The following is a 22,009-nucleotide window of genomic DNA, read 5'->3' on the forward strand; positions in this document are numbered from 1 at the left end:
TTTCAATTAGATGAGGCAGAACATTATTATGGGTTCACCACCACTTCGTGGTGTGGTGAACCCATAATAATGTTCTGCCTCACAAGTGGTGGTGAACCCATATTGCTTTTTCTGATGTTTCTTCTTCTTCTTCTTCTGCCATTTTTTAAATGGATTCAGCTTCTTCATTTTAGGGCCTAAGGTCCTGAAATTTGGTATGGAGGTACAGTGGGCAAATACCCCTAGGCGTTTTTTAAATTTTGTGATACAGGCTTTTAGAATGGTTTTATTTGAGTTTTTTGGCTGTGTTATAGCAAATGTATTACTGTGTTAGTGTGCCGTGTTTACCACGTCTGGGCATGAGTCATCACAATGGAATGCAGGGCATCAACCAATAGGCATGCAGCTTTCCTCTATACTTCATGCTGATTGGCTGTTGGGATTTAACTTGATTAACACCTGCACAGAGCATTTCCACCTGCACAGAGCATTTTTTTGCTGATTGGCTGTTGGGATTTAACTTGATTAACACCTGCACAGAGCATTTCCATACTGACAGTATGTCTTTATTCAAGTGTTTTGGTAGGTATTTCAAGCTTTTCTGCTCCAGCATTGGAATGCGGGGCATGAACGTTTTTTTTTTTTTGAAAATCAACAGTTTGCATTATGCAATTAAAAATCCTAACCAATAAAGTAGGGAATAGCTATCCAACTGTTGTTTTAGTTGTATGTTACTTCATATTATCGTTATATCAATGTAAATCATTGTTTTCCCTTGTGTTTCTCATTCATTCCCTGCCATGTCGTAAAATGTGGTGAACCCATCGCTGTATTTGCTCCAAAGCAAATATTGGCCTTTCTAGTTGACAAAATGAATTTACTGATTTTAGTACTTGAAACAGATCACCTGAAATCAGTGAATCCTGCTGATAAACAAGGCGAAGGTCAAGATATTTTTGTTTAAATGCTGGGAGAAAATATTTTTCATGTCCAGGCTAGTGATAATTGTTCAGATATTCTCAGGGTCTTGTGATTTGAGCTAAATTCCTAGGTCAACTCCTGTGGGACACATGGAATTTCCAAGGCCTTATGTTAACAGCAATGTTGACCTATTTGGGTGGTGGGTCATACCTCTAGCTGCAGCTAATGTGGGTAAAAGATGCAGTTAACCTGGAATCTGTGTCATGTATCATGATACTGCCATGGAAACGAGTGTTTCAGAATGGATAGAAGTAGAACCATCAGAGTTCATGAGATTTTGTTAGCACATTTACATGGATTAAACCTAACAGTCAAAGTGCAACAATTTTAACCATTTGTATTTGTCATGACTATTTACAATTCAGACAACAGTATATGATGTTTTGTGTGCACAAGGCCAAGAGAAGACCAGCGGGTCTAGCAAATGAATTTTATCATGCTTTTCATACATATTCCCCTGGGTCAGTTGAAGATTGCTTGCCTTCTCTCAAGTGCAACCACACATACATCTGTCTTATGCAGGGTGCATTAGATAATATCCATCTTATATCAGGGGTCCAGGTGGATACATTTTTCATGCAGAGGAGGCATTAGCTGTGTTGACCTGCAGCAGGGTGCATGTGTGAAGAAGATTGCCTACTTCACCTCGGAGCCTTGTGGGGAAGGAAATTGTCTCAGCAGAAATGAAACCTTTGGGCAGAAATGTGCAGGAATTAGGGCAGTCTGCTGTGATGCTTAATTAAGGTCCCTGGGGTTTCAATACTGCTGGTATCATCCTATGACCTGTATCCTCATGTAAAATTAAACCTTGAAGATCAGATAACATGAAGAAAATTTACTGGTGATTTCGGTGATCTATTTATTTGATGCTTTTAAAGCATGTAGAAGGTTAAGTGCACAAGGTAAAATACAATGTAGATCAGCAGACTATGAAGTTTTACTTCTATTACCAGATAGCTATCATGTTTTAAAACACAGATATTTTTAAAATATTGTTAAATGCACATGTATAGCATACAAATTATATGGTCACCATGACAATCAGTATGTCATTGTTAGTCATCCCTTATATAAAGCCATTTTTAGCTCTTCTGCGTCATACCAGACTGATAAAACCCAATCTTCTGAAAATCTAATAAAGCCAGTTGTTCTTTACGAGCAACTTTCTGCCAATTTTGAATTTTACTGGGAACCTGGACTTGAAGGAAAGTGGGGTAGAACGTTATAAAAGTAACATTTAAACCTTGTGTAGCTACAGTACATGTAGGTTGGACCAATCATGGAAATCTTTGGGTAACACCAGAAATCATAAAAGGTTTGAAGGCATTTCACTGTCTTCTGAAATTAACTGTGGGTTATGCAAAAGACCTATCTCATGCTCATTAAGAGTACCAGCAATAAGGCACTGAATCAGACTGTTTGGACTGTACTACCTGTACAGTACTACATGTAAGTTTACATATAAACTTGAAAAGTGAAGGGTCTGTAAATTGTCATCCTGGCAGGTAGTTTATATCTGCCAGGAATGGTCAGTGGAACAGGCAACAGAGTCCGATACCTGAGGGAAATGTGGCGTATGGTCCATGTCAGCAGAATGGCCAATCTGTCATGCAAATACTGGCATTGATCTGCTTGGAGTGCTTTATAATACAGGACCTTTACTACATGTGTCACTCTAGCCTCATCTGTGTTTTGTTACGCAGTATTTTGCCCTGCAGACTGTAGGGGGTGTGGTCAGGAACGTATAGTAAACAGACAGCACCATACATCACCAAACTTGCTGTAGCTCCTTGTGTACTATCACGAGATGCCAGTTTGTCGCACAAGCTGTGCCAGACAGGAAATTGTTTCCATTTGCTGGACTTAAAGACTTGTAATCCCCCATGTCATGTGCACATCATTCACCACACAAGTGTTGTGATATCAGATGAAGTGAAAAGCTAGATATACTGCATCATATGCAGCATGACGTCAGCAGGAAAACCTGACCCCAGGAATTTTGCCATCTAATGCAAATATTCAGACTGTCCCCTAGACTCCCTCCCTCCTACTGCTCATTAGTTACTTCTTTTTAGTCAATACAGACTAATGGATTGGCCTGCCTCACATTACCAGTAATAGTGTGTGTGACCATATTTGATCTTGGACCATCAATTGATTTCCTTAGCAGTTTATTCCAGCCATGTTCAGACCCAAGCCTTGTCATTTGTCTGACTATAACTAAGTTATTCATTCTCAGATATTGTCTGATGTCTTTGGGCTGGAACAGTTTTATGAAATGAAGCGATAAAGACGTAATGTTCAGTCTGTTGCTGAACATTTATTGTTATCGCATACTATCTGTACAAAAACAAAATTACTCTTGCATTCCCTTGAAGGCAAACTGTTCAAGATCTCTTAAAAGTTTATGAAAATCATTTTGGAAAATGATTGAAATCGAAGAGCATTCACACCCACGATGTGTGTAATGTCCCAAAATATGGGTCATTTTGTCTTTCTGGAAGAATCCTTCCTGTAAAATAGTATAACATTATCCCCTTCTGATCTTGAAGCTCTTACAACAAACACTTTAATGTAAACGTCACCCTAAAATGCCAATATGAATTTCCACACAAAGTTTTTAATAGCCTTTTGTAATTGCAAATGTTTGTAGATTTTACTGCAAGGTTATCACCAGAAGGTAGACATAGTGAGAACAGTCTGTGAGTTACTTATTAGAGGTGGCAGGAAAGGAAAAAAGAAACATTAATCTGGCACAAAGCAGCAGTAGAGTGCCCCGTTATTGCCAAATAATTCCCCTATGTGCTAAGTCACCTTCCATCAGCCAGCATACCTGATAGATTTTTGCCCCTGGTGGTGTATGGGCCTCCCCCAAGCTGGGGGCAAAAATCAATAGAATGTCAGCCAGCCACAGGCCAGGTAGAACAAATGGCCTCTGGGAGGAAATGGACATTCTATCACAGCCTGGCTGAAAGTCACATGTACCAGTTTTGTACTGTAAGCTTCCATTAACAATGCAGAGTGGAGGAAGATTTTATCTAACATACAAACTGGCAGTGACAGCTTTAGAATGGTTTCTCCATCACTAAGAAATACCTTGATGCTATATGCCATAAGAATAAATAAAGGTAACATAGAGCAAAGCCACAGTCAATGAGGTCATGAAATGATGTGTTAAATATAGCTCAGGAAATACCAGAAGTAAAATTATGAAACTGGTCCAAAACAAAAAGTTCTGATAGGCTCAATATTGTGTAAGGAAATAGAGGGCCAGTAGCAAGTGTTTTAACTGTGTGGTAACACCAGGACCAGCACATCTTTCATGTTTTGTTACATCAGATGGACACAGGGTAAATTTGTTCCACACTTTTGCCCAAAACAAGAGAAATTGCAATTTCCATTTCATTTCCCCTGCAGAGTGATTGATGAGCGTATCAACCAGAGCATTCAGCTGCTGTGGAGGCTGCCCAGCATTGCCAAGAAGATCATGCCAGAGCTGGGTGAGTTGGCCAACTTTTAACACCTTCTATTGATTAACCATCTAAAAGAAACTTTGACACACCATGCACCAGCGTGCTGCATGTGTTCTATTGCCCTGGTCAGAAATTTCAAAGCCACCATTAGTAGTGGACTTAATGATTTATTATGTGTTAGAGATGGTGCTGTATGGTGACTACTAGAGTAAACTTGTATTATTTTCTTCAGAAAAGAGCTTGGTCTACATAAGATTGAAAGTGTCCAATCAAATTTAAATGAGTCAAGGAGAATGTTGCACGTTGTTAAGAAAATAGCAAAAGATAAACAGTTTCATTGATGCTGAAAGACACAACTTGTACAGGGCTGCATTGACTGGTGTATAATTCTACTGGATGACCTTCCCTCCCCACCCAACTCTACATAGGCATGATAATCCAATTTCTGCTTTAGAACACTTTGCAATAGCAACAGTACCTTTGTTGGGTTCTGTCATTACCACATGGATAAGTAATTTGTCAAGGACTCGCCCTGTAATAAATTTTCCCCTTTTGCTGAGTCATTGTCTACAGAATGTAGCTATTTTTCTATCTAACCTGAAAAGTCTGACCTGGCAGATATCTTTTCTCAAAGTACATAAAGGCTATCTCGTATATAGAAAGTAATAAAACTCTGCTAGATGCAATTAGACATGACTTTCAGCTGAACTTGGACTTGAGACCATACAACAGCAAACAGGGAATAACCTCCCGCTGCCTGAAAATTGATGAAGGCATAAAACTTTAATGTAGCAGTGTTGAACTCTGTCATGTTCTGGCCAGTTTTGTAGCCCCAGGGGATCCTAGCCAGACCTGGGTGATCCTAAATTGAGATGCACCATAGCAAAGAGAGGATTAATGTTTTTTTTCACACCCACACATATAACGGAGTTGACTTTGTAGTTGAAGGAAGCATTCACAATAATCCTTCCTTCACGTTCATTACTCATCTGTGTTTTATGGGACGTAATTTTATGACTTCATTTTTATTTATTGGCATCATCCACCCAAGGGATTCTTCAGTTGTGGTGTTGTTATGTGCAATGGCTTACAGTGTGCCCTGTCAGAAGTGAAGTGTCAGATCCCTTGAGCTTCATTAGATATCAAAGACACTGCTCCTGTCACCTCACCCACATTCCAAATTCAGCAGTTGTCTCAGGATGAATCATCCAGAGGGTGTCTGACTGCAAATTTGGATGACGGCCAGTATGTCCCTGACGTTCTGCGTGTCTTGTGCTAATTTCTAGCCTGTAACGTTGAATGTAGTGCAAATGAAATTTATTCCGGTAATGTACTTCACCATCATGCTTTTCAGCAAGACCTTTACTACTCCTGAACACAGCTAATTTGTGTACTTCCATGTTTTGTTGTCTGTTTGATTAAAGGTTTAAGAGTCTAAGATATTTGCATGCCCAACTGACGTAGACTTCGGCCTTCTTAAGTCCAGATATGCTTTCTTGTCTTAGAATACTATTTCCTACCTTCATTTTATAACCATTTCACATAGGTATGTGAATCGATCCAACAGCTCTGTCTTCCGTGCATGCAATTTCTCAATAATGCATGTACTCCCATGAGGCACAGACATATCTCCGTCTGACTGCTGCCTGTGAGTTTATGCAGTATCTTACTCAAAACTGCTGTCTCTTCAACCCTCTGTAGAAGTGTATGTTCAAGAGAAGTTTCAGAAGACGGACTTTGTGCAAGCCTTCATGCAGCCTTCAACAAAGGACAAAATCTCATCCTCCAAGGATGGTGGGCACTTTTCCTCCACACTTGGTCCATTTGTGTTTATATAGAATAGAATTCACCTCTGGAGCTATCCACTCACTCACTCACTATCCTGGCTTAGGAGCAAAATTGTGTAGGCTCTTGAAGAAGACAGGCATTGTGCCAAACATCTACAGCACCAAGATACCAGTGCTGATTTCCCCCATTTCTTGTTGTGGAGGTGATCCAGACCTGTGTCAGGACTCCGGAGACTCATTTGTATCCTAGCATCTTCTCTGGAGAAATGCCTCAGCCACTCAGAAATTGAAAACTCGCTAAATCATAGCTGCTTCAAGTGCGTGGGTGGTAGTTTTCAAAGAGGCTGTGATTAGACTTCCAGCCTCCAATCAGTTCACCAGGTTTTGATTGATTGTACTTGGCTGGTATGTGGTGCAGATTTCCATTGTAGCAAAGAGTAGTTCAAAACAACATTGTCGCATTATAAAACATGCGACAAAAAATTTAAGTTAACCTGAAACAACATTTTATTTACATTGCCACAATAATGTTTGAGTCATCGTCTGTATTCCATTTAGTATCACAGATCCCATCTGCTCAATAACTGTCCTCAATATAATATTGATTATTCCACTGTCTTTGACCTGGAAAGGAGGAGGCACCCCTTCTGCAGGTCTCCATTATCCCCTCCCCTTTCTGTGTCATTGTGATTGCTTCACAGGTTGTGGTTGTATTGCATACAGAATTTGGACAAGTCTTGATTACATATAATGGCATGGTGATATTAACATAGAATGGATCAGTTTCAATTATGTTGTTTGTGTAGTCAACCATGTAGCAGAAGATCTTTGAAGAATTTGTTTCCCGTTTTTCGTCTGTCATTTTGGAAATTTGTCCTCTTTCAACTTTAATCTCCAAATATTATCAGCATCTTTAACATTTTGAAACAGTTCCCTTGTACATCATATTTACAACACAAGTGTTTCAGTGGCAAGGTTAACTAAATCAAGAGGGTGTAATCAACCACAAATTGTGAGCTTCATGACTTCCTCATGTTCATTCATGTTGTTTCCTCCCCTCCCACTGCTTCCATGATGTACCTAGATGAGGAGTATGACTATGAGTATGACTCATCCTATTACCCCGATGGCAATACTCCAAGCCCCGGGACCCCTGATGGACAGACCTCGTCTGACCTTGATGGTAATTGCATCCCCAGTCTGTAATGGCACACAGCTAGGTCATCTTGGTGAATCCTTGGCTCCGACCAAAGTTAGATCAGAGTCATAAACAAGGTCATTTCTAGAGTAATGGAGATTGCAACATGTAAGGCACCATTAAATGTTAGGCAGCCAATGACAGTTGTAGTACAAACATCACCACCGGAGGAGATGTAAGACTTCCCCCTCCACAGTAAACACGCAATGCAGCACCAGTATCTATTTAGTCATACTCATGGTCCACATCTTCATGTCAGTGAAGTCACCTGTTCATGAATGTCCTGTGTTCTCTTCCATCTGCTTGGTGTCATTTCCTTTGCTCACCTGTGTTTTCTCCCCACATTGTTCTTTCCCTCCCTCATGAAGCATCCCGCATTCAGGAGATAGATGACAAAATCAGTGAAATACTGGACAGCACCGCTCTACCATCCGACAAAAGTCAGGCTGTGATAGATGAGAAAATCATGGCAATCTTAGGTTCACAGCTTCCCGAGGATGATGACTCCACAACTCTTAGTGGTAATGCACCCCCCGTGTTGTGTCGTGATGTGCAGTGATGTAGTTTGTTTAATGATGGTCCAGGTGGTAGCTGTTTCCTCATAATCCTCAGGGTCATTCACTACTGGATACAATTTGGTAGTTACTGACCTGTTGCGATCAGGGCATGCAGTTTTGATTCTGTTGATGTCTTTTCAGACTGGTTTTGATTCTTAAATGGCTTGTTATTTTTGACCTTCCTTAATTTTGTCTGTTGCTGTCTTATCTATACCCTTCATCCATAGGAATAAGAATGATCCAAAGGGATAATTTTCTTGTACATAAACAGTCCTGTTAAGTTAACATTATTCTCCTGATAACAGACACGCCCATTTTTTTTTCTTCGGTGCCACGAAGTCTCTAGAATATTTGCCAATAATGCCAGTACAGCTACAAGGCACCTCACATTGCTGTTTTTTTTCCCATTAACCCACACTTCGAATATCCAATACTTGTCAAGGTCAGTTGTGTTGTACTGATTTCTTGTACGATAAACAGGGTGCTCTTCAGGTATCTCTTACTATAAAGAAAGTCTTCACAGGTTCATGATGGCAGACCATGTTATCATTCTTGTACATGGATGTAGATTGATGTGATTACCTGCCTTTGCTCTAAAGATGTCACCTTGCCAGACAAGCCACTGAAGGAGACCCCCAAGAAACCCAAGTCCTCTGAGAAGGAGGAAGATACAGAGAACACCAAAGACAATAAAACACCAAAGAGCGGTAAATGAACCAGTCTCTACTGAACCATCCAGCACGCTTAATGCTGCTTTCACTAACCCATTGTTATTATTATTACAACATTGCCTCAGTGTGCAATGCACATGTATGCTGTATACATGGTGCTTGAGGGCATGTATACAGAATGTCCCTGATCCGCATAAACACGCCAAATGAATCTACAAGGCCACTAACTCTCAAATGCTACAATAAATCTCTGTTTGTAAGGGTTTGCTACTACCCTAAATAAGTATGTAACATTTTTGTTTACTGCTTTGTACGTAAAGAAAATTCCAAAGTGGTACTTTTGGATCTGATGTGTGCCAGTGAACAGTCTGACCAAAAATCACCCAGGCCCAGATTGTCCCATTATCTGTGATTTTGTATTGATTTTTAAAGGATGGTCTGAACCAAAGGGAGGTGGTCTTGATTAGACCCTGGCATGCTACCATGCTTGTTGTGTCTGGAAAAAAAAAGACGTTTCCCTTTGTACATCTGACGTTTTCTTTTAACCCCGAAGACCATCTCCATCAACTCTAGACGTTGGCATTAAGCTCCCCTGTGATCAGTGTTCAGTAGAGACACTCATTTACTTTCTGTGTCTTGATAGTTCTTCCCTTTGTTGTAGTGCGACTAACAGGTATTCCTGACAAGTGATGGAAGTGATGTACAGCAGCGTCATCTATCTGTGGTTGTTCCTGTGCTGTGTTGTCACAGCCAGTCCAGCAGAAGCACTAACTGATGTTTTGCCTGCAGCATAGACCATCATTTCCCCTTTGTTACATGTGTTGCATACTAACATTCAGTCCGGGGCCTGTTTCAGTTAGCTGCACAGACATTATTTCAAAGATCAATTTACTTAGAGTTGATGATGCTTCCTAATGCATGCTAGCAAGCGATTTGTTTTCATCCATCCTCTTAGGATGACCATTTTACTCAAGTTGCCATGATTTAGAAAAGGGTACAAGAACATACATTATTTTTATGGTTGCACACAACAAAACTCATTAACTACCGAATATGGCACAACAATAATAGTCTTGTAACTTGCCATGAAAGTTAAAGAGGAAAAGGGATAACATGTTACTAGTATTAGATGACAATATACATCATGTATGATATGAAAATGATAAGAATCAGCCCACAATCCTTTTGGCCACTTAACTGAAAAGGTAAAGCTTGAATATTCTCAGAAATATGCTGCTCTTTGTTGTGTTTTATCTTGCTTGTTTATCATTATCATGCTGACAAGCAGCATCTATTTAAAGTGGCTGTCACATGCTTGTGACTGTTCAGTTTGTATGTACCCTTGACTGATGGTGCATGTGCTCATCTTGTGCTCCTGCATACTGAATAGATATGCTGATTTATGTTGTTTGTAATATTAGAATGATTATATTCAGTAATGATCAGCAGTACACGAGTATTTGTGATATGTGCTATAATGAAGCATGGCTTAAGTGTTGCTAATACATGTAGCTCCCACACATGATGGTATATTAATCTGTAATATTTGTTCACCCAGTTTACTGGATGAAACATCCCTGCAGCCCATGTAATAACAGCATCTTTTCCCCACAAGGCAGTATTTTAACTTACTAATACATCATACATGTACTTTGAAATTGCAGACAAGGAAAGCATATCAATGCATGGTCACCTCTAAGTAATAAAGTTACATGTACATGTATTGCTATAGTTGTAACAACTTGTATAGTGTATAATACAGATACAAGTGTACATGTACACATGTGTATGTGTACTTAAGTCCCTTTGTTGTTCATGGCGCAGACCCACTGCTGACTGGAGCCAAGCAGGACCTGGAGGCTGACCGGCAGATCATCAACCCTGAGGACCTTCCCGTGTACCAGAGGCCGGAGCCACTCGTCCCCATCGGCATCCTGCCTGTGGAGGTAGAGCAGGACATTCCTGACCTGGAGGACCAGCGCATCAACGACATCCTTAAGGACGGTCAGTACTGACTCAGACTTCATGCTGTTAACTTAGATGTATAGCTCAATGAAGAATGGGGTTTCGCACATGGTCCAGTGGACACAGGCATGAACCATCATCTACTACTCCAAAGTTCTTTGAGAAAACTTTGCTATAGATGCCTGTAGGAGACTGAAACATGTGACCTGTATTCCACAGATGATGACAAGCCTGCCAAGGTGGATTATTTTGGAGATGATGAGGAAGATGAAGATGCTGAGGGAGAGGGCCAGGCTGAGAAGAAGGTTCTCGTGACCCCACAGCACCTGCAGAAGTTTGCTGCATCCAAGGCTGACAGACCTCCACAGGCAGCATCTTTTGTAAGTCATGTACCATGGGCTTGTGTTAAAAAAGTAATGAAACCAGTGCAGTTGTAATGGAGGGTTAGAGGAAATAATAATTTTAACTGTGAAGTGTGTTTATCCTAGCCCTCATTGGTATACCAGCAATTGCTTGCTTGCATGTGATCACTGTTGATGTATGACTAGTACTGTGCTTTGTTACAACTCCCATCAAATATTACGTCCTTGAGCTGGCTCTAACTCTTGTTGTTGTTATTGCAGGTGAAGAAGAGCCAGTGGAACAAGCACATGAGCAACATCACCAACCTCACCACCCTCTCCATCACTGTGGCTGCTGCCATCATTGCTGTCATCATCATCGTGGCCCTCATCGTCCTGCGCAAGAAGCATGCCCCCATGCGCCAACCAGGTCAGAAGTGTTCATGTGTATTCTGTTGTCATTTTGACATTAGGTGGGATGCCAAATAAAGGGCAGTGGCAACACCAAATGAGAATGACTTGAATGTGTATTGTAAATTATAGTAGTCCAGAAGAAAGAAAGTCAGTCTTTCTAAGATTCTCTGTTGTTCCACAGGTGTGAACCATGCGGTGGTGGAGGTCGACCCCAGCATGACCCCAGAGGAGCGTCACGTCAGTAAGATGCAGCAGAATGGCTATGAGAACCCCACGTACAAGTACTTCGAGCAGTCGCAGCAGTAGGCACCGTGTTAGCCTGCGGGATGTACATGTAATTGATCAAACATAGCAGCTCCCAATTTTATCAGCAGAAATCCAGTTTGTTGTGGTATCACAGACACTACTTACCTGTATCCAAGCAGTTTCCGAGTCAACGAAGCACAGGATGTTGACGATTGGCTGAGAATCATGACTGTCAGACATTTTGTAATGTAACTGATAAATCGGCAAAAAGAAAAACACACAACCCAGCTTCCATCAAGTGTAAATGTATCAAATTCACAATAATAGGAAAGGAAAATGAATAACAATTGCTTCCAAAGTGCTTCAGTGATAATTTGTAAGACAGCTTTAGTCTTGTGTACAAAGGAGTGTTGATGAGAAAAGTCAGTCCCAGAGTTTGTTTTTGAAGTCCCCTCCCTAAATTCTGTTTCGGAAATAATTGAATTCAAGAAAACGCAATAATGATGTTTGAACTGCCTTTGTGTGGTAACTTGTTGATCAAAGCAAAAGAACTGAAGTAATTTCCTGATAACTGAAGAAACTAACCCTGGGACTGGTGCAGTTTTAGCACAGGTACTAGATAAATGCATGCTATAGATCAGTTTGGAGTAACCCATAACCCACATTTGGATCCTATAGTGGTGTAGTTAGTATTACCATTGTTTTGGGAAAGGCATTCAGTGATGTATGTAGTTCTTCATATCACAAAATATATCAGGTGAAGTGTAGCTATTGTCCACAACTAATCGACTGTAAGAGTTTTAATTTTGTTCACTTTTGCTGATTTTTTACTTTTTAATTTTAGTGAAGCCCGAAGAAGCAGCCACAGGCTGTGTAAAGGGGACTCCTCCTTTGGTTGCTTGTAGGGACATTGTTTTCAGATTTGTATGTAATATGTGGTGTTGTGGTGGTGCGCTTAGATAGCATATTTGTATTTAAGCAAGGACATTGGTCACTCTGTGGGTCTCAAGAGCATTCCACGTAGATGAGGAAAGAGAGAAATAGGCAGGTAACTTCTTATAAAAAAAATTGTGTCTTGTGCCGTACGAATGCATGTGTACAGTCCTCAGTGCTTTGTACTTATGTGACTACTTAAAGAAAACAGGTCTAACCAATTACCCTGGCTATGAAGAAGTGTTATTCAGTGGTTATGTGAACTGTTATCAAGTTCTGTACACGTGTATGTCAGGTTGAAATACAGGAGTGATCACAGTCTTGTAGTGCTTTACCACAGAGTTTGTTCTTATATTCTGTTAAAAGATTTTTTTTAGTTTTTCAAAGTGCTGGACCACTGAGTTCCTTTGCTGTGCATACCTGTACTTCATTGATAATGAGTAGCAAATATACAACCCACTGTTAATCACTTAAGCATTGTATAGATTCTGGTTCATTTTATACCAACAATAATGTATTCATCCTTGAAAGTAGGTTGCAAGGAATAGCCACTTCTCAAAGAAACACTAGCTCAAGCATGTGACCTGTTTTAATATCAGTAGTTAAGTTTATTTGCTGCTATGTACAACACTTTAAGTTTGTTGCCTTTATTCTAAAGCTGTTCTTGACTTGCCTGGATATTTCCACTGTGAGAATGTGGTTCCTCTGTACAGGATTCTGTACTAACTTCTACCTCACACTGACTGAAAACTTAATCCAGTTGGCCTTGGGGACCTGTATATCTTGGCATCAATGAAGACGAGTCTGGACTCTGGAGACTGTTAGCCTTTGAAGAGTAGCCTACAGCTTCGATAGTAGGCACCATCTTCAATTTTATTGTCCCTTCTCACAGAAGGCAAAGATAAAAATTGGAACATCTGCATGGACTGATTTTTGGGGCTAGTCTTAACACCTAGCAGTTCTCTAATTGGTTTGATTTGCTGGTAAAAGAGATGCTAAGTATACATCCTCTCAATGGCCTACACAGCTCTATACAACACCTTCCACCATGCACTGCCATGTTCAGGTGGGTATGACATTGCTCTTCTATAGTTGCAAGTCATACGCCACCTTAGGAACATGGTACGTGTATCTGCCATACTGGAATGACGACTAGTCTTTGTACTTATATCTTGTCGGCAAGCTTGCTTGTCGACCCTCTCCTAGGGAATCATTTTCCACTGTTGAAAGCGCATCCAAGCAAGTGCTTCCTTCTAGTCCCTACACGTTCGTTCACTTACAAAGTTTCTGGTATTCCCATTACTTTTGCTGTAACTATTTATTGTGGTGGGCTGTATTATAGTACTTACAAAAAAGGCTTTGACACTTGGGTTTTTGTAAGATCAGCATACAATCATGCATGTGGTTACACCTGGATTCCATTAAACAAACCCATTGTGTTGTTCTGCCAAGTCTGTGTGGTGTCATTCATGTGTCATTGATGTTAAGACTTAAAAGAATCATGGACATGAAAGCTACACGAGTACCCAGTCCAATATCTAATCTACATATTGTATCATAAGTGCAGTGTGAAGGTTGTACATTGAAATACAGTGCATGTTGAGCCAGAGTGCACCTTCAAGGATCCCAACCCAAAATTGGAAAAAAAAACTTCCTTTAGCAGAATACTAAATCTAGAACTTACCAAGCATTTCTTATAGCTGGGTCTACCAGGGAAATTATACAGCATCCTCTACTCGTGACAGCCATTTTATTTCCCCCAGGCACTATTATCATTCAACTTGTTTTATATCCTTTTAGGAATTTTTTTTTTCAATTGGGACATAAAGTCTTTCCATCGTAATGCTTTCTGTGTCATATACAGGCCAACGTGCCCCATAGCACAGTCCCTGCACGTCCAATTGAGATTTGTGGACTATAAAAAGCCAGGCAAATTCAATGACTAATAGGGAATTGTATACCTGCTGGCACAGTTGTACTCGGAGGAAGTTTTTGACGGATTGCATTATAGTTTGAAGCTATGCGTGGGATGTTCTATGGGCATGCAGATAAACCTAGAGCAAAATTCTCCCATTGCATTGCATTGCTGTAGCCAGTGGTCAATCCATATGGATTGTTCTGTAGTACCATATAAATGCATGACTTTGGACTTGAAATTGGCAAATATGGGACAGTTCATGAACATGGCTCTTTCTGTTGATTAATATATGCCTGAGGTAGAATACAATCATCCGTTGCTTAAAATTGGTGTCAAGACAAAATGATCACCCAAATGAGAGTGTTATAGCTACCCTGATATATCTTAATATGTTTTTTCTTCTTAATACATCAACCTAACAAAGTTGCAGAATATTTTCATAATATACAAATAGAAGTGTTGAAACGTACATACTCTAACTTAACTTATTGATTGAAGTCTTTACAAATTTCTGTGGGAACACAAAGTTTACATAAACCATTTCATAACTATTGACGTCATCTCACAAATCATCCAGAAATTAACTTTTAAAAGATATGTTTTTCAGATTCTGTCCAGTTGTCCATGGCTGCCTCAGACGGGTACAAAAGGACAAGCACTGGGATGGAGGGGCTGTGCTGGGATGCCTCTCCTAAACAGAACATGTCAACATCACATATTATCCAAGTGATTATGTCATTTTGATACATACCAGTTGAGACAAAAAGTATGAGTGGGATAGACAATGTAGTACAGAGAACTTCAAAATTGATTGTTTTTGACTGAGATGATGAATGGAGCCATTTTACATGTATGTTAGAAGAGTTCTTAAAAGATTTTTACTGTTACTCTCTATGGTGTCTTCAAATGACAGATTTTAAAGCCAAGGAAAAGTTTAAAATGACATACCTAACCATGCGACATCTGTGTTCACCTAGCCTAACCGAAGCATCATCCATATCAGTGGTGTCCTCAGAACTCCACAGCCTCTCAGCTATCACACTAGCCCTGGGCCATAGCCGGGAAAGCAGGTTAGTCCAGTCCACAAACTCCCCCCAAAGGCATGCCTCTCCTCCAAGCACCAGGTCCTTCTGAGCCTTTGTCCCTGTAGAGAAGGATGGATAATTCATCAAGCACCAACGGCTTCTAGGATCTGCTGGAGCTGCTCCAGAAAAAGTGTTGAAGCACACAAGTGAAACAATGGAAATTATCCATGTGTGTTACAGTCACCAAGTTTAGATATTCCAAAACATTGCCTGCTATCCAGCTGTTTGTTGACAAATAATACAGACCCCACAACTCACCAGTGACCAGTAAACATGTTCAAATTAGAAGACTGGGTCAAGTCTCACCACTGAAGGCATGAGGATCACATCTGTAGTAGGGAGGCCAGTCTTCCCCCAGTACTGATTAAATCCAGGTACCAACAGGCTGACAGGATGGTTCTTAAACCTCGTTGGGTCACCTGTGCCATCTTCCCAGCCCAGTTACCACGCTTCCACACCTGTATAACTGTGTTCTTTGGTACACTCCCCTCAGGCTGAAAAAAAAACTTTTTTAAGTTTCATTGAACATAGTGATCTATTCAAAATAGCAATCAGAACCTTTTTTTCAGTTTTAGAATATGAAAATTATTTACACCATGAATGCAATAACTTATCATGTACATTTACACAACAGGACATAGTGACAATATTCTTTCAGTTTACAGTACTTACTTGACAGTGAAAGGAAGGATCATTGTTTGAACCAGAACAAATGACATCCTCCCATACTGCTGATTCCTTACCCAATGATTCCACAATCTGTATCATCCTAAAACAATTAGAAACAAAATGAGAGTCATTGTTAAGACTTTATATATTAAATACTAGAATCATCAGCCTTGTTTCTCATGATTGTGTGTCAGTGGCCAAGCCATTAGTTCCTTAACTCACATAGTCATCAGGCAACTGTAATGCAGTAACCTTTATCTATATCATGAAATTAATTCGTCTATCAGCTTGCACAAAAAAAGAAACAAGATGGACAAACTCTGGCCTGTTCATGAAGATCAACATTTTATGAAATGGATCAACGTTTTACTTTTACTCTGCTCACCTCTGTATATAGTAGGACTGAAGCTTGGCATAGTAATGAAATCCCTGTTTCTCCATAAACTTTGCAATGTCTGTATGATTATTCCTGCAAAACAAATATGATATTACATTCTTTCAACATTCACCTTAACACATCATGTCATGATAACACTGATGATAAACCACTGAGCTGATACATAAAATTTAGCAATCATGTGGTCAGTCAACATGATTTTGATCCTCCCTATGTGGAATTGTCATAGATGCTTTTAATATATACAATAAAATGGTCTTTGTTCTTAACATCATAGGGTCAGGTGAAAAAACTTCCTCATGTCTAAAAAGTAACATAAATATTTGCATAGTTACTGTAAAAATGAGTTGTAAGTATGTGTTATACTGCTAAGTTTTCCTTACCAACAATTAAAATTGACCTCGTCTCCACCCAGATGCACTAACTGGTCAGGGAAAACATCCTTGAGTTCCTTTAGCAGTTTACCCATGAACTGATAGGTGTCTTCATGGACAGGGTTAAAGGCACCTCTGTGCTTACCACTTTTTGTGTAACATGTAGTCAGTAGGCCAGGCTGCCCATGGCGCCAGGACAGGGTGTGACCTAGAATATAAGACAGGAGTTTGGCAATCTTTTATTACCTTGGTACTGCAGCAGAACTTGAATTGATAATATATATGATGGGAATATGTTAATTACATGAAAGCCTCAGGTCATGATTATGGAGGAGGTATTGTTTGATTTCTCATCATCAATATAGCTTTGTACATGTACATGTACATTGTACATAACTGATGGTGAGTATTTTTTTAGCCACCATCTGTCCTGCACTTCCTGACCATCTTGCTACATGGCACTGTTGATCACGGGGATTCTACATGTGTACCAAAAGTGGTCTAAAGTACCTGGTGTGTCAAACTCTGGCATGACTCTTATCCCCCTGAGTCTGGCATATTCCAGGATAGTTCTCACATCCTTCTGAGTGTACACATGTGTGTCAGGATGGAATGCCCCCTGCAGACAATACAAAAATACATTTCTTGATACTAAAAAGTTAAGATGATGTTCATACTTTTCATTTAGAAGAGTTTGACATGAAAGGGATTTTGTTTGTGGAGACTGATGTACATTGAGAGCATACCTTTTTACTAAGTTCAGGGAAGGTAACACTCTCATATGGGAAGGAAGGATCATCCACTATGTGCCAGTGGAACACATTGAATTTGTTGAAGGCCATTGCATCCTGGGGAAAAAGAATGTTTCATTTGTTTAGCAGTGATTCTTCAGTAATTGTTAGTAATGTGCTGATGGTGATGTTCTACTGTTTTAAACTGACATTTACCATCTGTATTACCCCGGTACCATTCTGCCTCTGGCTAATCATTTGCCCCTAACCACAGAAATGTTATGAAGTACCATACCAGGTTCTGCAGGATGTACTTGACCGGTACAAAGTGCCTGGATGTGTCCAGTAAGACACCTCTGTGTGGAAACCTGGGGAAGTCTTGGATATCTGTCCTGTTCACTGTGTACTGAAAAATGTGAAAACCCTCATTGATGTGATATACTGGGGGAATACAAAGTTAACACATCTGTAATACTAAGCATTTAAGAAATGTTGCATTAACATTGTGTGAATTACATTATACAGTATACAGTACAATTTCATATGCATAAATGTTACAGATCTCTCCTAACCTTCAGAACAGTCAAACTGCAGCAATCCCATTGATCATTACAATCCTCTGTCTGAGAGGTATGACAGCTCTCACAAGTGGCCTGTATGTTGCATGTATGTTGCTCACTCAGTAGTTACATGACATTCCTTACACATCATTCATTACAATAAGGCTTGCATTTTAGGTATTTCACACCCTGTGAACTTACCAAATCATGTTCACCTCTGTATATCAGCTGGGAAAATGTCTCCAAACCTGGAAAAATTAGTTAATATTCTACATGATTAATGAAATCAGTTTCAGCCTCATGACTTTCTAATTTCATGTAAGCCAGTTTTGAAAAATCAAAAACTATAAATAAGCTGTCATTGCATTTTAAAGAATTTTTTTTTAGTTTTGAAAGAATAAAACAAGTCGATGATGTAAACCATCAAATTTGAACTTTGTTGTATGAAGGGTCACCGCCATATGCATACATAGATATTTATAAGCAGAAATGTAGTGTAGTCATTTTTTTAAATTGACAACAACATAATGAACAAGAACATAATCAAGCTCCACTGACCTCTAAGGGCACCCCAGACAGAATCAGCCTTTAATTTGACACCCTCTCTGGACACTGTCAGTTCATCTAGAACACAGACAGTACAACAGTCTTCAACATCTCTTTTTTCAATATCCCCAAGAAGGAAAATGCATGTAAAATACATGTTACTTGTACTAGTGCACTAGTATCTTGCTAAACTTGTACATCATGGACATACTGGTTCAGAAACTGCTATACCTAAAACTTTTTTTTCTTAAATGCTGTAAGGTACTGCTTACTTTGTGTTTTTATCTACAACTTAATGGCTTTGAAGTTCTGCATGCAGAAAATGCATAACCTGATATCTGCAGAGATTAAACTCTGAAATTGAACAAATGTTGTAATGAGCCAACATAACAGTAAATATGTCTTGGTTTACTAGCTTATCCACAATAGTCAATCTTCTACATTGCAATTCCTATTGATGCCATTTCTTGTCTGAAGTTCTTACAGTTTTCCTTGGAGTCCAGGTGTGGAGAAGCCCCCTCACAAGGCTCCTTAATGCTGACCACGAGCACATTGAGTTCTCGTGGACAGGTTGTGTCAGCATCACACCTCCTACTTGTGGCAGCTTCACCAATACTGAAGATGATTTCAGTATACCGCTCAAAGGCCAGATCCAGTATTTCACAATGCTGTGACCCAGGTGCATAGGTGAAGTTGAAAGTGCCCCTGTATCCATAACACACAAAGTATGCATTTGCCTTGGTCTGTCTTAAATGATGTTTTCTGTGTTAGTTTGCTTTACACTCTGTATATGTAAATGCATCCCAGGCACCCCACCTTCATTGATCCATTACTACTTTTTAAAAGTTTATTTGTCAAAATCTTAGAGTATAGAGACTGAGAACTACTGAATAAACGAATAATAACGAAATAATCAGACCAAAATCGTAATCCAAAAACGTAATTTTTTCAGTTCCAGGTCAATAATCGAGAGCTCCAATAAATAGCTTCCTTAAGAAAATGTAACAGAGTTTGAAAGGTCAGAGGTCAGGAAAATGAACTGTTTGTGGGGCTGCCTTGAAATTCTTCAACAACATGTCTGATATTTACTAGTATTGCGTTGTAATAGTGCGTTTCTCTGTTTTCGCGTTCTTGTTTCTGAAACATCCTTACTCTCCAAGGAGAGGTTGTTGGGGGGAAATTGTTGTCTTCTTTAAATACCATCTGCCACGTTTTTCGCCCGCCCTTCCAAACAGCACATCCTGTTTTCAGACACGGTCCACTTCAGTTTCAGGTAAACAACGTTCAACACAATAATCATAACACAGCACCTTAGAACGGTAAGTTAGATATCGGTAACAAATTATGCATTTCTAGCATCTACCGCCACCATGACCACCACCGATCGCTGGCTCCCACCTTCTGAGGACAAACACGTCCGCTGTGGACACCTGTTGTCGTGGTTTGGGCCAGACGTGCCCCGCCTCCCTCACCAGGTATCGACCTGTTCCCCCGTTTTCACTTGAAAACCTTAGTGTTGGACTCCGTATCGACACGTCTGAGCCTTCCCTTGCAATGTACCTAGACCGCCGGAAGATTAACACGCCAGCATATTTTAAAGAGCACAAAACGACGGCGACGAGGAAGACTGAACACAGTTTTATCCACTGTCGCTTCCTGCGCAGGTTGAGCGCCATTTTGACTAATTGAAATTCGGAATTGTCCATTGTTACCAGACTGGTTTGCTTGAACTCCAGCAACCTGTGTAAACAGAGGGTTGAAACGAAGTGGGGTGGCACCGTCTCTGTTGTAATTCTTTAGAAGCGTGCGATCTGTCGCAGTTTGGGGCGCTCTCCATAGGGGAGTTCAACGGTCCGAGGAAAGAGCTTGAATCAGGCCCCGGAGTTTGCGCGTATACATCAGACATAGACAGTGACGATCAAGTTGGAAACGGATGTCACGATGCACATATACGCATATCATTAACTCCAAATATTTCGGGATATATGAAAAGATTGTGAATTTAAAGTACACTTTTCTCTCGTCCGGAGTCAAGAAAAAAGCACAACGGCTTCTAATCTATTTCAAAATCATCACGACGGACTTCACCTACGTACCTTAGAGAAGTTACTTTTGTCAATTCAAAATAGATCGTTTGTAACTAACATTACCACATTGAGAATTTGCCCACAATGTTTAGAAATTCAAAAGGGAGTCTGTTTAATTAGAAACCTCTCTTTCACTTTACTGGTGTTATAATTATGGTCTGACACAATATCTATATGTCCAAGTACCATGGCGCTTAAATAAGATCGCATAAGATCATAATCATAATATTGCTGTTATTACAATACTAAGTTAATGTAGACAATGTTTCCTTGTAACGTTACAGAATAACATAGGCTTTAGACTTATTGCTTAGAGTATCAACTTGCCATATTAAATTGTACAAATAATAATTATGAGCAATTTGCCAAAAAACAGTTACTCAAGCAACTGGATATGATTTTGGGGCTGGGAGTGCCAAATCCCAAGTGCCGGAAAGATCGACCCGTAGCCCCCCTTCCCTGTTGAGGGTGGGGTTGTACATTCTTTCATATATTGCCTCTTTAACACCCCGTTCCCACCAGCGTGTTTCGCGGTCTAAGACATCCGTGGACTCGAGTTTGAAAGAGTGACCCTGGTTGTGTTGTAGGTGGTGGAAAATAGCTGAGGAGTAGCCGTTGGCACTAGGTCGGCAATGTTCTTTGTACCTTACTTTAAGCGGTCGACTTGTCTCTCCGATGTAGGTGTTGTTACAATTGGGCTCCTCACATTTGAGTCTGTAAATAACATTCGCCTTGGTACCCTTGTGAGGTCGGTCCTTAGGGTGTACCAGTCTTTGTCTGAGGGTTGAGTGAGGTTTGAAGTTAGTGGCTATGTTGAAGTTTTGGAAGATCCGTCGGAGTTTCTCAGATACTCCTTGGACATACGGAATAGTGATGTTGGCCTTGTTTTTGTTGGTCAAAGGTTTGCACTTCTGGGTTTTCTTAGACTGATCTGAAGGTTTGAGCGCTTTGTTGAAAGTCCAGTTTTGGTAGCCACATTTAGCCAGGGCACCTCGCAGGTGTCTATGTTCGTCCGTTTTGGCTTGGTCTGAAGTGACAATGTTGTCTGCACGATGGAAGAGGGTTTTGATCACTGCTAGTTTGTGTTCCAAAGGGTG

General features: G+C 40.1%; 2 protein-coding genes across 7 annotated transcripts in view; one reads left to right on the forward strand and one right to left on the reverse strand.

Moving 5' to 3' along the window:
- LOC109479219 (amyloid-like protein 2) overlaps window positions 1-13,996 on the forward strand; it is a 27,511-nt gene extending 13,515 nt beyond the window's left edge. Inside the window, exons 11-19 of one of the 6 annotated variants that reach the window (XM_019781131.1) lie at window positions 4,378-4,460; window positions 6,135-6,227; window positions 7,305-7,403; window positions 7,787-7,939; window positions 8,575-8,682; window positions 10,471-10,650; window positions 10,831-10,991; window positions 11,235-11,382; window positions 11,548-13,996. In XM_019781131.1, coding sequence (XP_019636690.1) covers window positions 4,378-4,460; window positions 6,135-6,227; window positions 7,305-7,403; window positions 7,787-7,939; window positions 8,575-8,682; window positions 10,471-10,650; window positions 10,831-10,991; window positions 11,235-11,382; window positions 11,548-11,672 — 1,150 coding nt within the window. In that variant the 3' untranslated portion in view covers window positions 11,673-13,996. The remainder of the gene's footprint in view (window positions 1-4,377; window positions 4,461-6,134; window positions 6,228-7,304; window positions 7,404-7,786; window positions 7,940-8,574; window positions 8,683-10,470; window positions 10,651-10,830; window positions 10,992-11,234; window positions 11,383-11,547) is intronic. The other 5 variants (XM_019781133.1, XM_019781134.1, XM_019781136.1 and 2 more) reach the window with 5 other exon arrangements.
- Window positions 13,718-20,670, reverse strand: LOC109479220 (beta-hexosaminidase subunit alpha-like). The gene is given in 14 exon segments (XM_019781138.1): window positions 13,718-15,154; window positions 15,412-15,607; window positions 15,855-15,906; window positions 15,908-16,042; window positions 16,221-16,317; window positions 16,603-16,686; window positions 16,998-17,196; window positions 17,499-17,607; window positions 17,735-17,836; window positions 18,015-18,125; window positions 18,481-18,527; window positions 18,838-18,903; window positions 19,310-19,530; window positions 20,224-20,670. Coding segments are annotated over 14 exon segments (1,785 nt in total). The 5' UTR covers window positions 20,532-20,670; the 3' UTR covers window positions 13,718-15,096.
- Window positions 20,671-22,009: the final 1,339 nt, after the last annotated feature.

Source organism: Branchiostoma belcheri, unplaced genomic scaffold (assembly GCF_001625305.1).
Source record: "Branchiostoma belcheri isolate BF01 breed outbred unplaced genomic scaffold, Haploidv18h27 scaffold47, whole genome shotgun sequence".
NCBI lineage: Eukaryota > Metazoa > Chordata > Leptocardii > Amphioxiformes > Branchiostomatidae > Branchiostoma > Branchiostoma belcheri.